At 43.5% G+C, this 15270-nt stretch overlaps 1 protein-coding gene and 1 non-coding gene across 2 annotated transcripts; both read right to left on the bottom strand.

The window, feature by feature from the left end:
* Positions 1-1776: 1776 nt before the first annotated feature.
* Positions 1777-14579, bottom strand: LOC116478402 (elongation factor 1-alpha 1-like). Its single transcript, XM_032754562.2, has 2 exons — positions 14506-14579; positions 1777-2302 (listed from the first exon to the last, which is right to left on the bottom strand). Exons 1-2 carry the CDS (start codon positions 14577-14579, stop codon positions 1777-1779), a joined length of 600 nt encoding a protein of 199 aa, XP_032610453.2.
* On the bottom strand, positions 2312-2414 carry LOC116466103 (U6 spliceosomal RNA). Its single transcript, XR_004247361.1, has one exon. It is a non-coding gene; the product is annotated as a U6 spliceosomal RNA (small nuclear RNA).
* Positions 14580-15270: the final 691 nt, after the last annotated feature.

Raw genomic sequence — 15270 nt, 5'->3', positions numbered from 1 at the left:
TTTTTTTTTTTTGGAGACAGAGTCTCGCTCTGTCGCCCAGGTTGGAGTGCAGTGGCGCCATTCTCTTGCCTCAGCCTCTCCGAGTAGCTGGGACTACAGGCGCCCGCCACCACGCCCGGCTAATTTTTTGTATTTTTAGTAGAGACGGGGTTTCACCGTGGTCTCGATCTCCTGACCTTGTGATCCGCCCGCCTCGGCCTCCTAAAGTGCTGGGATTACAAGCGTGAGCCACCTCGCCCGGCCCAGAGAAGAATTTTAAAATCTCCTTGGAATGTACAAGGCTGGATTTCCCCTGGTTCAGAGTCAGGGAGTGGGGCTGGGTATTTAAACATCAGTGTGTAAAATCTTACCTAATCTGACATTTCTAGAAGCGTATCCTGTCCCTCAACTATGGTTGGTGCGTTGGTCTGTTTTCCTCACTCCAGTGACTAAGCCTCCTATTTTCTGCCACGGTGGGAGAGAGGCATCCGGTGGGAGGTACCTGTTTGGGAAGAGCCTACTTCTTTGTAAATACCTTTTCTTTTTAGAATGACTTTAGACTTGAGTGTTTCCATATACCCCAAAGTCAGTTTCTTCTATTACTAGCATCTTACATTGGTGAGACACATTTGTTATAATTAATGAACAAATACATATACATTATTATTAGCTAAAGTCGATAGTTTATTTTTACATTCTTAGTTTTTTCCTAGCGTGCTTTTTCCATTCCAGGATCCCATCTGGGATACTGCATTACATTTAGCTGTCACGTGCCTACTGGATCCTTTTGTCTATGACAGTCTCTAAGACTTTCCTTGTTTTCTATGACCTTGAGTGTTTTGAGGAATACTGGGATGGTATTTTGTAGGATGTCCTGCTATTATACTGGAATTTATCTGATATTTTTTCCACAATAAGACTGAGGTTATGGGTTACTGGGAGGAAGACCCCAGAGATAAAATACACCCCTCAACTTTTTTTTTTTTTTAAAGAGACAGAGTCTCACTCTGTTGCCAAGCTGAAATGCAGTGGCGCAACGGCTCACTACAGCCTTGAGCTCCTGGGCTCAAATCAATTTTCCTACATCAGCCTCCTAAGTAGCAAGGACTATAGGTGTGTCACTACACCTGGCTAATTAAAAAAATTTTTTTTTAGAGATGGGATTTTGCTATGTGTCCCAGGCTGGTTTTGAACTCCTGGCTTCAAGTGATCCTCCAACCTCGGCCTCCCAAAGTACTGGAATTACATGTGTGAGCCACTGTGCCAAGCCTAAAATGCCATTTTCATCATATCATGATTGATGATGTTAACTTATGACTGTCCATGTTGGCCTTGATCTCCTAGCTGAGATGGTGTTTGTCAGATTTCTCCACTGTGAAGTTACTCTTTTGTTTCCTCCTTTCATACTACGTCCTTTGGAAGGAAGTCACTAGGTCCAGCCTATACCTAAGAAGTAGGGACTTGTGCTAAAACTACATTTTTTTGTTTTTGTTTTTTTTCCTCATTAAGCCATTGTTTTAATGGGTCTCAAAATTCTGTGACAGACTTTTTGGTCAAGTTTCCATTAAAAAGTACTGATTTTAAAAACTAATAACTTAAAACTGCTACATGTGAAAAAAAAAAACAAAAACAGTGGTCCACAAAACATTCTCCTTTCTTTCTGAAGGATGTATGCTGCATTGTTATCATTAACCATTCTTTTACTATTAAACTTAAATGGCCAATTGAAACAAACAGTTCTGAGACTGTTCTTCCACCACAGATTAGGACTGGGGTGGCAGGTATTAGGGATAATACTCATTTGGCCCTCTGAGCTTTCTGGGCAGACTTGGTGACATTATCAGCTCCAGCAGCCTTCTTGCTCATTGCTTTGATGACACCCATAGCAACTGTCTGTCTCATATCACACACAGCAAAATGACCCAGAGGAGGATAGTCTGAAAATCTCTCAACACACATGGGCTCGTCAGGAACCGTATCAACAATGGCAGCATCACCAGACTTCAAGCATTTAGGGCCATCTTCCAGCTTCTTACCAGAACAAAGATCAATCTTTTCCTTCAGCTCAGCAAACTCACATGCAACGTGAGCTGTGTGACAATCCAGTACAGGGGCATAGCCTGCACTGATTTGGCCTGGGTGGCTTAGAATAATCACCTGAGCAGTGAAACTGGCTGCATCCATTGGTGGATCATTTTTGCTGTCACCAGCAACGTTGCCACGACAAATATCTTTGACAGACACATTCTTGACATTGAGGCCCGCATTGTCCCCAGGAAGAGCTTCACTCAAAGCTTCATGGTGCATTTCAACAGACTTTTGACTGGAGGAAAAAAATATGGAATGCTTCATAAATTTGCATGTCATCCTTGCGTAGGGGCCATGCTAATCTTCTCTGTATTGTTCCCATTTTAGTATATGTGCTGCCAAAGCCAGTGTAAAACTACTTCTTAAATAGACTCCCAACCAGTCCTAGAATTCTCAGCTTACTCCTTCACTCCATTCCCAGAAGTACCCGCTGCTGCTGATTGGCGTGACGCGCTGAGATTCTGAGGTGCATGTTATGTGGCCTCCTGGCTTCCCTGCTGTTAGCTCCCAATTAGGCTTCCTTGTATCTTCTAAGTGTGATTCAGTTTCCTGATTTCTCAGTTCAGAATTTTTGTCGCTGATGTCTTCTCTGATTTCCTTGTCTTTGTGACTTCATGCTAGTTTTTGTACCTTTGGGTGTGTGTGTGTGTGTGTGTGTGTGTGTGTGTGTGTGATTTTGGTGGGAGTATTGGAGGGAGTAGAGGTGTGGTAGTTTTAAAAACAAATTATTTGGCCAGGTGCAGTGGCTCATGCCCATAATCCCAGCACTTTGGGAGGCTGAGACTGGCAGATCACCTGAGGTCGGGAGTTTGAGACCAGCCTGGCCAACATGGCAAAACTCCGTCTCTACTAAAAATACAAAAAAATTAGCCAGATGTAGTGGTGTGCGCCTGTAATCTCAGCTACTCAGGAGGTCGAGGCATGAAAATTGCTTGAACTTGGGAGGCAGAGGTTGCGGTGAGCTGAGATCGTGTCACTGCACCCCAGCCTAGGTGACAGAGCTAGACTCTATCTGAAAAAAAACAAAACCCCAAAAAACAAAGCCAAAACAACAACAAAAAACCCAAATTCTTTGATTTTGCTTCCTTAAAGAGGCAGAGCTTACTTCCTCTTTCCTTGTGTGTAAGGCTGTACATACTGTCTTGCCTCTAATGAGTAGAGTATGGCAGAAATGATGGTTTGTCACTTCTGAGATTAGGTGATAAAAGGACTGGGGCTTCCGTCTTGCACGTGTGTTCCTGCTCTGTTGGATCATTTACTTCGGGGAAAGCCAGCAGCCATGTCTGTGAGCAGCCTTGTGGCTGCTGTATGTGAGAAGTCCACAGGGTGAAGAACTGAAGCCTCCAGCTGATGACCAGCAAGAAACTGAGGCTGCCAACAACCACATGAGTGAGCTTTGTGTTGGATTCTCCAGTCCCAGCCAAGCCTTGAAGATTCTTTAAGCTGAGCCATTCCCAGATTTATGATAATCAGAAACTGTGGGATAATATTAACTGAGAGAGTAAATGTTTGTTATTTCAAACTGCTAAGTTTGGGGTTAATTTATTACGAAGCCATAGATAACTAACCTAAGAGATAAGTCACAAACAGAGACTTTTATAAGTGTTACTATGGCCTATAGTTATTTACCATTATGAGTTTTTGAGAACTCAAATAAAGATATGAGCTTTTTAAAAAAAAAAAAAAATATATATATATTTCTAGGCCAGGTGTGGTGGCTCATGCCTGTAATCCCAGCAATTTGGGAGGCCCAGGCAGGTGGATCACCTGAGGTCAGGAGTTCGAGACCAGCCTGGCCAACAAGGTGAAACCTCGTCTCTACTAAAAATACAGAAAATTAGCCGGGTGTGGTGGTAGGCATCTGTGATCTCAGCTACTTGGGAGGCTCAGGAAGGAGAATCGCTTGAACCCGGAAGGCGGAGATTGCAGTCAGCTGAGATCACGTCACTGCACTCCAACCTGGGCAACAAGAGCGAAACTCCGTCTCAAAAAAAAATTAAAAAAAATATATTTCTTATTTTGAAATAATTTTAGATTTACAGAAAGATTGCAAAGATAGTAGAGAGGATTTCCATATGTCCCTTACCCAATTCACACCATTGTTAACATCTTACATTACCATGTCACATTTGTCAAAACAGAGAAACTGACATTGGTTAGTTTCATTAACCAAACTATATAGTTCATTAACCAAACTCCAGATTTTATTTGGATTTACCAGTTTTTCTATTAATATCATCTTCCTGTTCCAATCCAGGGCGCTGCATTATATTTAGTTTTCACATCGCCCCAGTCTCCTGGTCTGTGACAGTTTCTCAGTCTTTCCTTGTTTTTCATGACCTTGACAGAGATCTGAAGCCTACTGAAAGTATTTGTATTTGGTAGATTGTATTTCTTTGACTGTGATCCTGCTGGGAAATTGAACCACAGAGACCCAGGCTTTATAAGAGTTATAACACTTTTCCAATTCGACAATTAGTTTTACATTCATTTGCGCAATTGTTTGGTTGTCTGCCTTCCCCACCAGCTTGGAAGATCTGTGAAAGTAGGGGCCATGTTTGTTTTGGAAACAGAATGTGATGTCTAGCACTCAGTACTTGCTCCATAAATATATGCTAATGAATAAATGGATAGTTAATGATCTATGAATTTTTTTTTTTTTTGAAACGGAGTCTCGCTCTGTCTCCCAGGCTGGAGTGCAGTGGCACGATCTCGGCTCACTGCAGGCTCCGCCTCCCGGGTTCACGCCATTCTCCTGCCTCAGCCTCCGGAGTAGCTGGGACTACAGGCGTAAGCCACCACGCCCAGCTAATTTTTTTTTTGTATTTTTAGTAGAGACGTGGTTTCACCGTGGTCTTGATCTCCTGACCTCGTGATCCGCCCGCCTCGGCCTGCCAAAGTGCCGGGATTACAGGCGTGAGCCACCGCGCCCGGCCGATCTGTGAGTATTTTTAATAAACCAGTGAGTTGCAGTGTTCCTCAGTGGACTTAGAATTTTGCCTTAATTATAGTAAGTTTTAAGCAAATAGTAACTATATGCCAGACCAACTGCCAAGTACTTTCTCTGCAATAGCTAAATAAATGTGTATTGAATTCAGTTACATAAAATGAGGATTGCAAAATTCTTTCTGAGGGACAATGCTTTGTTTCCCCTAGATGGGAAAGTCTTACTGCCTAGGAATTATTCCTTTTTATTAAGGAATTTACTGCTACCTAGGAATTATTCCTTTTTATTAAGCCCAGTGCAGTTGGAGGAAAGAAAGCTGTTGGACTGGGCACAGCAGCTGTTTTCTGGGAAATAGCAGTGTGTAAATATAGCACATCTGTGTGCCAAGGAGGGAAAGGAGAAATTAAGTCAGGCTTCTCAAGAGCAACGAATGTAGAGAAAAACATCACAAGTTAACAGCATGGGGGAAGAAAATATAAATTCCCAAGACTCACCTCTGCCTCTTTGAAACCTAAAGCCTAAGTTCTGAAAACCTTATTCTAATTAAATTACGACTTCATTTCAATTCAAAACTTTCACCATCTCTTAACATTTGAATTTAAAAATTTTATGCTTTAGTATTACTATTCATATTACTATTGTCATTTTAGTTAAAATGCTAAGTGCAAAACATTTGTTGGACTTTGTTTATGGTGGGGAGATGTAGAGAGGGTGATGGCACCATCTGGGAAGATGGAGATAAATCTTAATGGAATTTGGGAAATGAGAAAAGCTGAGTTGGTGATGTCTATGTCTGACAACAGTGATGCATTCCAGTGGCAGCTCAACCAACATTATTATTAAATGCTTTATGTGGTGGTTTATGTATTATTTAGAAATAATAATAAATTGGAATGACTTTTGGCTCTTCTCCCAGATGAAATCCCCTGAGTGTTTATCTTACAGAAGACACAGAAGGGACTCAATTTTGCAGTCATGTATTCGTCTAAATGCAATAAGTGACAATTTGTGTGTTTTGTTTTGTATAGGGAAAAATAAAAGTATGTTTCAGAAAAAAATACAGAAAAAGTCATCAAAGTAAAAAAATTCAGGACTGAGACTCTGGAATATATTTTGCTGGTGGCAGCATAGCCTGATAAATCAGGGGTGTTTGTTTACTTTCTTTATAATTGATTTTCCATATTTTTCAGCAAGCCACAAAAAGTTCGGCTTAAAATATATCCGTTTGTATCTACAACCTTCTATGGGAAGAAATTACTTGTTTCCATCTTTTAAATCATTTGCCCTCATTAAATTTTCATGGCCTTACCTCCAGATTGCTTTTCCAAAAAAGGGACTCATTCATGTATTCATCCATTGTTTATAAATGCCTTGCACTGGATATGAAATATAGTGGCATTTTATTCATTTTTGTTGAATGAAGAAATGTCTGCATGCACGTCACATCATTCTGAACGTATTTCCTAAGGCATGGCCGCTTGAGATGGCTTATTTCCTTTCATTATCTGTTCTCCCTTTCTTTGGTATTATAATAACAGAACTTTTAACTTGATTCTGTCTTTAAAAGGCAGGGGCTTGCCCTCCCTTTCCACCTTTACCCCTTATAATGCATTGAGCCATTGTGGGCAGCTGAAGGCAGTCCTCTAGAGATGGCAGAGCCACATATGGGAGATGCTTTGATCCCTGCGTGTGGAGCAGAGCCTCCCTCCAGCCCCACACTCTGCAGCAGTACCATTATGTGAGCGAGAAACACACTTCCACCATGTTTAAGCCATTGTTATTTGGAGGTGCCTCTTATACAGCACCCAAATTCATCTTTTAACCATACAATTCTCAAGGCATTAGTTCTAGAAGGGGTGAGAAGAGTAGTCCTCCAGTAACCATAATGTAAGTCAGAATATGGAAAATTCCATGAGAAAGTCCAATAAATGCTCTGAGGGTTTGGAGGAGGAAGAGTTCACATTCATTTGGAGAATAAATTAGAATTGCTTTAGAAACTACGACATCTGAACTTTGAGAGCAGCGTTACTCTAGAGTCTGAAGGGCATGGATATCGTTATTCATGGAATCCTAACTGTCTAGCTTATTTTGTCTGGCTGTCTATCACAGCATTGCTACCTACAGGCTTAGGAATTAGGCACAGTCCAGAGAGTCTCCCGGGGTCAGTGTGGACTCAGTCCCCACCAGAACAAACAGGCTGTGTAAGCTTTCTCTAAATAAATGAATTATGATCCTCACAAATTATTAATGTCAAGGTGATCAAGAATGTGGGCTTTGGAGTCAGACACAGTTTCACGTTCTCCCTCTACCACTTACCAGCTGTGAGACTGAGCAGAATATTGAAGTCGTTGAGATCTGGCCTCCTTGAGTTCAAATCTCTTTTCCACCACTTAGGAACTATGTGACCAAGGCAATTTGTTTAACCTCTCTATGACCTGATTTCCTCATGTGTAAAATGTAGATAATAAAAATACCTTCTTCACAGGGTTGTTGGGAGGATTAAGTGAAAACTCCTTATAGTATTAAGTCAGTAAGACATGTTTAATGATTAATATGTGCCTGGCAATTGTGTGCACACACACACATTTATAGTTTTATTTCATATTTGTAAACAGAATAGTTAATACTTAATATTACCTGTTGTTGTTATTAATGACCTAACTTCCTGGCATCTCAGTTTACTCATGTAAAACAGAGGTGATAGTATCTGACTCTTTGTCCTCGTTCGTAAAATAATACTCACTCTCAGAGTTGTAACATTATGTCTGTAAAGTACGTGCCCAATTCCTGGTACCTAGCAGAGTCAATAAATTACACAACTTTTGAAGTAGATCTCTAAAAAAATTTCTTTACATTAAGGGAGGAGACCACCCCTCATATTGTCTTATGCCCAATTTCTGCCTCCAAAGAAAGAAGAAGTAAAAACTAAAAGGTAGAAATGGAATCCACAGGCAGATAGCCCAGGACTGTGCCTTGAGCCTGATAGTTAAAAATCAACCCCTGACCTAACTGCTTGTGTTACTACAGATTTCAGACATTGTATGGAAAAGCATTGTGCAAATCCCCATCCTGTTCTGTTCCATTCTGATTACCGGTGCATGCAGCCCCCAGTCATGTACCCACTGCTTGCTCAATCGATCACACGACCCTCTCATGCAGAGCGCCTTAGAGTTGTAAGCCCTTAAAAGGGACAGGAATTGCTCACTTCGGGAGTTCGGTTTTTGGAGACGTGAGTCCGCCGATGCTCCCAGCTAAACACAGCCCTTTCCTTTCACAACTCAGTGTCTGAGGGGTTCTTGTCTGCGGCTTGTCCTGCTACAGCATATTTCCTATGTTATTTTTATTTATTCATTTATTTTGAGACATGGTCTCACTCTGTTGCCCAGGCTGGAGTAAAATAGTGTGACTGTAGCTCACTGTAGCCTTGAACTCCAGGGCTCAGAGGACCCTCCTGAGTAGCTGGGACTACAGGCATTCGCCACCACACCCAGCTAATTTTTGTATTTTTTTTTTGAAGAGATGGGGTCTTGCTGTGTTGCCTGGGCTGGTCTTGAAATCCTGGCCTCAAGCTGTTACTGGTGGAGGGTCTTGACTATGAGTCCTCCAGGTTCTTGGTGTTTTGAACAAAGAATTCAGCAAAAAAAAAAAAAAAAAAAAAATGCACAAAGCAATGAAAGAATGAAGCAACAAAAGCACAGATTTATTGAAACAAAAGTACACTCCACAGAGTGAGAGCAGACTTGTGTAAGTGGCTCAAGAGTGCTAGTTACAGAGTTTTCTGGGGTTTAAATACCCTCTAGAGGTTTCCCATTTGTTACTTGGTTAACACCTATGTAAATGAAGTAGTGGCCTGCAACCAGTTTGATTGGTTGTGGAAGGTGACCAATCAGAGGTTGAAGTGAAATTACAAAGTTACACATGAAGACTTGGCCTACAACCAGTCTGATTTGTTGCAGGAGGGGACCAATCACAGATACTTTCATTTTTCATCTGCAAGGCAGAAAAGTGGGGAGGGGCGGGGGCGGGTTTGCAAAGGGAGTGGCCTCTGATCCTTTTGTTACTTGGGCATGGAGAGGTGGAGTTTTCCTTTTGATTCCATTCTAGGAATTCAGCACGAATCGGCTGTAGGTTCCCTGCCTTCAGACCCTATTATTCTCCAGCCTCAAAGCTGTCTTCCTGAATTGGCCTCCCAAAGTGCTGGGATTATAGGCGTGAGCCACCCCACCTGGCCCCTATGTTATTTTAAGGGAAATAAAGAGTTATGTGCAGTTTTGTTAAATGCAGTCTTGTAGGGGGATAGGCATATGTAAAATACTAAGTATTTAGCTTAATGCCCTGCTGCATTACCTGTCTTTTTAAGGATGCTGTGAAAAAGATATGGAGAATTATAGCTGGTGCTGGGGAGAGGAAATAGGAACAGCTACTGTTTATTGGGGCCACCTATGCGGTTCACCAAAGCCCTTGAAAGTGCCTGTGTCTCTTCTGACAGTCAAGGAAAGTGGGGTTCAGAGATGGTCACTCAACTGTCTTTGGGGACTTAGTGCACACCCTCCCTGGGAGTCCTATTCTGGCTTAAATGCCAGTAACGGGGCCAGGAGCCAGGCTGAGCTTGGAATATCTCCCCCAGGGCCTCCTGCTCCTGCTTCCCACAGTCCGAGAAGGTGTTCACCCAAAGACCCTGGACCCCACAGCAGCCCCTCCAGAGCTCTTCCCATCTGGTCATTTCTCAACCCTTTGGGGAAAAGATACCTGCCTCCCTCCTCAGCGAGAATGGGAGAACTCCTGCCACGGCGCCTCCCAGCCGGGGAACACCCGGGCTTTTGTGTCATTGTGAGTGTGGAGATGGTGGCAGGGGGCCAGAGTCACCCTGCATATCCAGGCGGCCTCAGAAGCACTGACCCACAGTGGATCCGCCCCAGAGGTAAGGGATTAAAGAAGACGAGAGACAGCAGGAGGACTGCTGTAGGCTGGCTGCCCGGGAGGCTGGGAGAAGCCTCCTGGGGTTAATTCTGTGAGTTTTGTCAAGAAGGGGCTGGAAAGGAGCAGCAGGGAGTTAGAGGCTTCCTTCCCCTGAGAAAGTGCAGGCTGAAGAGGTGGACCTCGAGGAATGGGGCCAGGGCCCTGCCCAGCCAGAACGAGGAAGGCGGTGACTCAGATCTGGTCCTTTCTGCTCCTGCCAGGACAGTGGCTGCTGCTGGGCCTAACTCAGTCTCGTCATGGTTACCTTGTCATGTTCCAAATCACAGCCAGACTGTGTTCTGCCTGCAGGGTGAAAAAACCAATGAGGTCCCAAGAGAGCCAGAAAACAGATTAGGGCCCTGCAGACTGAATGGCGGACAGCAGTGGCATGTCATAAGGTCCCAAGTGCCCCAGACTGTGGGGTGGCACCAGCAAGACCTTGTTGGCTGTTTTGGGTGACTTTGCAACTGATGAGGCAGAGGCAAGATGGGACCCTCAGTGCCCATCCCTCAGGGGCTGTCGCCTATGGCAGGCCCTTGGGTATTTCCAGTGGCAAGGGGAGGTCACTTTCTCATCTATTCTCTCTAGAGTGGTACACATTTCTGTAGAGTTGGGTGTACAAGGACTATAATTTTCTTTGTTTTCTATTATTTAATTTCTGATCTCTAGCCTTCAGTGATACAGGAAAATGCAATCTGGTCGCTTCCATTTGAAATAAAATCAGTGACTTCAATTACATTCATCTTGAAGGCCAGGCACTCTCGGGGTGGCTGCTGAGCTGGGGTGGAGCTTTCACAAATGCCACTGAGGCAGCCTTCCTGGCTCTCCTGTGGTCTTGGTCCTACCTTGGCCTCCTGCCCTCATTATGTCACTGGGTCCTCAATGGTACTGTCTGTGGTGTCTGTCGTCCTCCATAGACAACTAAATGGCCCCTAAATGCCAGACTCTTGCCCACTGTTCTGCATTCTCCCCTTCCTGGATGCTACGCGTGGGGAAGGCATGGGTGTGGGGTAGCTTCGGTTCTTTTTCTTGCCTTTCTGGGTCTTTGGGAGGGTGACTGGCTGTGAGCGCCCACTCAGTTCCAACAACCCTTGCTGCCATCTCTGTGTTGTTATTTCCTGGCCTTTGTGATGCAAGGGACAAAGTTGAAGCTGCCCTTGCCCAGGCTGGGAGAAGATGGAGGGCTCAGCTCAAGCAGGCAGAGAGGCAAATTCTCTCTTCCTCTGCCTTTTGTTCTGTTCATGCCCTCAATGGATTGATTGTTGCCCACCCACACTGGGGAGAGCCATCTGCTTTCCTCAGTCTACCCATTCAAATGCTCATCTCTTCCAGAAACAGCCTCACAGACACACCCAGAATAACATTTAACCAAATACCTGGGCACCCCATAGGCCATTCTAGTTGACACAATGATTACACCCCAGTGAGGTTACACCCCAGTGAGGTTACACCCCAGTAAGAGATTTCGTGAGTGAGGGTAGCACATCATTCAGCCACATTATCTAGATTTCAGCTAATTTGCCACACACGCTTTACCCAGAATGTGCTCTAGAAAAAGACATTTGAAGTTCCCATGGCCCAGACTGGAAAATACCATAAAATAGGGCTTCTTTGGGGTCTTTGCACTTTACCTAAATGTTCTTTTTTTTTTTTTTCGAGACAGAGTCTTAGCCTCCTGAGTAGCTGGGACTACAGGCATCTGCCATCACGCCTGGCTAATTTTTGTATTTTTAGTAGAGACAGGGTTTCACCATGTTGGTCAGGCTGGTCTCAAACTCCTGACCTCAGGTGATCTGCTCACCTTGGCCTCCCTCAGTGTTGGGATTATAGGCGTGAGCCACTGCACCTGGCCTACCTAAATGTTCTGCAGTCATCTTCACCAGGACCTTTGCTTTGAGTCTCAGTTCTTCTGAACATTGTGGGTATGGGCAATTGGGGTAAAAAGGGAGCTTGATAAATGTGACATTTAGGAACGAGCTTCCTTTAGGGATTACTCTTGAGCATGTCTTAATGCTGGGATTCTGTTTGACATGTTGTCACTTACTGGCCATGTCAACAGATGCTGTCATGATAGGGAGAAGTGAGAGAGGAAGTACTGTAGCGGGGAATGGGATATGGAAATCAGGGTGGGGAAGGCAAATAGGAACTTTCTGTTTCAGTTAAATATAGGAGTGAGAGGATGAGGGTGAGAGATGATTTAAGATACAAGATTTATCTTAAAATTTTTCATTGTTTATTATTTTTTCCCACATTATAAAAGTAGAAAATTTGGAAGATACAATTACAGAGAAGAAAATAATTACCTCATAGTTCTATTACACAGAAATAAGCTTTTTAATGCGGAAATATATCTCCATGTCTAATATGTATTTTATAAGAACATTTCATATTGACTACTTTATAATATTCTATTTTAAGAGTTGTTATAACTATGAAAGGAATCCCTGCTTGCTTTAGAACACTCAAGCAGAGGAGACTGTGTAAACGAACAGTCTGTCATTCTCCGGGAGGGTTAGTGTTGACATTTGGTGTGTATCCTTCCAGATATTTTCCTCACACATGTACCTTATGCAAATGGCTTTTTTTTTTTTCCAATTAACTATCCTTTCCCACAACCACCAGGCCATAGGTTTCTGATATCTTCTTTTCATTCCCTGTGCTGGTGCCTGCTTTGGTGAATTAATGAGCTCATAATGTTAAACAGGCCAAGGCCACTGGTTCACTCCCCAGGTAGTGCCCTTTCGAGGCATAGTTCCTAATAGTAACTATGGGGTGATTCCCAGGATAGGAGATGAGAGCAAAAGGCCACTCCCTTCCTAGGAGAGAGGACCCCAGGGAGGCAGGTCAGTTCCCTGTATCCTCCCCGACTGCTGCCGCCATGCTCAGTTATTCCCACCTGGTCACAGCTATATCCCATGTGGTGGCTGTGGCTTGCTTAGCAGAGTGCTACCAGCATTTAAGTTGACTTCAAGAAATTATAGATGGGACATGCCTTGCATCTCAACATTGGTAGTTATATGTTCGCGTGTGTTCGAGACTTGAACAGCCTCTCAGGAACTCCGAGAGGTCACTTCTGAGGTGGCTTCTAATTTGTCTGAAAAGTTATAGTGGTGCCTGGAAGCAGGGAAGAGTCAGGCAATTTCATTGTCACCTTGTTTGCAAACATTACCTGCCTCCTAAGAGGAATGATGGTAAGTATTAACACTGGCTGGGCCACTAACAGAAGAACATGTGACCTCCCAGGGTGCTCCTACTTCTGTTACCAGCTGGGCTTGTTTCTCTGTCTTTCTCTCTCTCTCTCCCTTTCCTTTAATAAATCCTCGATGCCCATCAGGAGGTTCAATTTCGAATACTTATAGGACTGGGATGGTGACAGAATTAGTGAAGTGGGAACAGTGGAGCTCTCATGGGGGCAGTTCCACTGATTGCTGACATGCTGGAGGTGGGCATCGTGTTGCCAGAAATTGGGTTTTCAGTGTAATTGGCGATCCACATTTTAATGTGAAATCTCCAGATTTTAAATACAGGCAATTAAGTTAATTTTTCAAAACCCTATGCAGGCCGGGCACGGTGGTTCATGCCTGTAATCCCGGCACATTGGGAGGCTGAGGCAGGCCGATCACGTGAGGTCAGGAGTTCGAGACCAGCCTGACCAACATGGCAAAACCCCGTCTTTACCAAAAATACAAAAAATAGCCAGGCATGGTGGTGCACACCTGTAATCCCAGCTACTCTGGAGGTGGAGGCACGAGGATCGCTTGAACATGGGAGGCAGAGGTTGCAGTGAGCCGAGATTGCGCCACTGCACTCCAGCCTGTGTGACAGAGCAAGACTCCTTGTAAACAAACAAAACCAAAAACCCTATGCAGGTGGAAAAAAACCCATATCTGTGGGCTATATTTGGTGTCTGCAGCAGTGTAGGTAAGGGCAATATTGAAGTGGCCCATCAGGTTACGTTGTCTTTTCGTAGATGTTTTTTTATCTGTCTCTGAAATCCCAAAGTCCTTATTTTGCCTATATCTTGTGATTTATGAGGCAATCAGATGAGTTCTTATATATTAAACCTCCTTCAGTTTCCTCTCTAACGGGACGGATGGACTGACTTAAAAACCCTTAAAACAAAAAGAGCACTATTCCTCTGGATATATTTTTAACATATGCTAATGGGATTTTGGTTTAAGGAATGAATTCTGCAGTCTTGTCAAGAGAGGCTGAATGAAAATTAAATTTGTTATGGAAATATCAGTGGTTATATTTACTTTCCCAACATGAATTCAAGCCTAAATTGATTTGTGTGTTATGGTATCATTTATCTCTTTGAACAGAGTAAAATGGTAGTTTAAATTATAAAACTAAGAGGTAGTGGAGTACCTTTCTTCAGGATTAGAGTCTACTGCTCCTTCTTTGTGAAATGAAAGATGATGATGACAGAGAAAAGGATCAGATGCTCGCTCTACACTCCCCGCACCCACACACACCTATAAAATACTCATCTTTCTCCTGCTTCCTTAGTGCCTTCTAAAACTACCTACAAGGTCAACAGGAAATGTATGGTGGCCTCGTGGCCGTCAGCATGGACTGGTGATTCATCCAGTTTCTGGTGCATCACTGTCTTCTTTCTTTTTTTATGAAATGGAGTTTTGCTTTGGCTTCCAGGCTAGAGTGCAGTGACATGATCTCAGCTCACTGCAACCTCCACCTCCTGGGTTCAAGCAATTCTCCTGCATCAGCCACTTGAGTAGCTGAGGTCACAGGCACGAGCCACGATGCCTGGCTAATTTTTTGTGTGCTTTTAGTGGAGACAGGGTTTTACCATGTTGGCCAGGCTGATCTTGAGCTCCTGACCTCAAGTGATCAGCCTGCCTTGGCCTCCCAAAGTGTTGAGATTACAGGCGTGAGCCACTGAGCCTGGCCCATCTTTGTTTTCTTTCAAGGGATTAACTGACTTTCAAGACTCTAAGAACTATGAATAAGGAAAATGAGTTAATGGAATTTAGCCATAGCTGCTGCCTTCACTTTTTTATGTTCTGGTCACTGGAGTGACACGTTATAATAAAAGCCGCTTCTTTGATGACGGTTTCTTTTCATCAGAATTTAGAGGCTTCAAGTGTCAGTAACTTTTTTCCCATACCAGTGGAGACCTTAAAACTCTGCCCTCTATTGAGCATGCAAAGATGCCCTTCTAAAGTCAACTCAGACATCCAACAATTAGAAACAATTGTAAATTTTGAGACAAGATAGAGTTTAACAAGAGCTAACTCTTAATGATATTCTGTACTACATTTAATGTGAGGACA

Source organism: Hylobates moloch, unplaced genomic scaffold (genome assembly GCF_009828535.3).
Source record: "Hylobates moloch isolate HMO894 unplaced genomic scaffold, HMol_V3 SCAFFOLD_3, whole genome shotgun sequence".
Taxonomy (NCBI): Eukaryota; Metazoa; Chordata; class Mammalia; order Primates; family Hylobatidae; genus Hylobates; species Hylobates moloch.
This window is presented reverse-complemented; position numbering and strand designations above follow the sequence as displayed.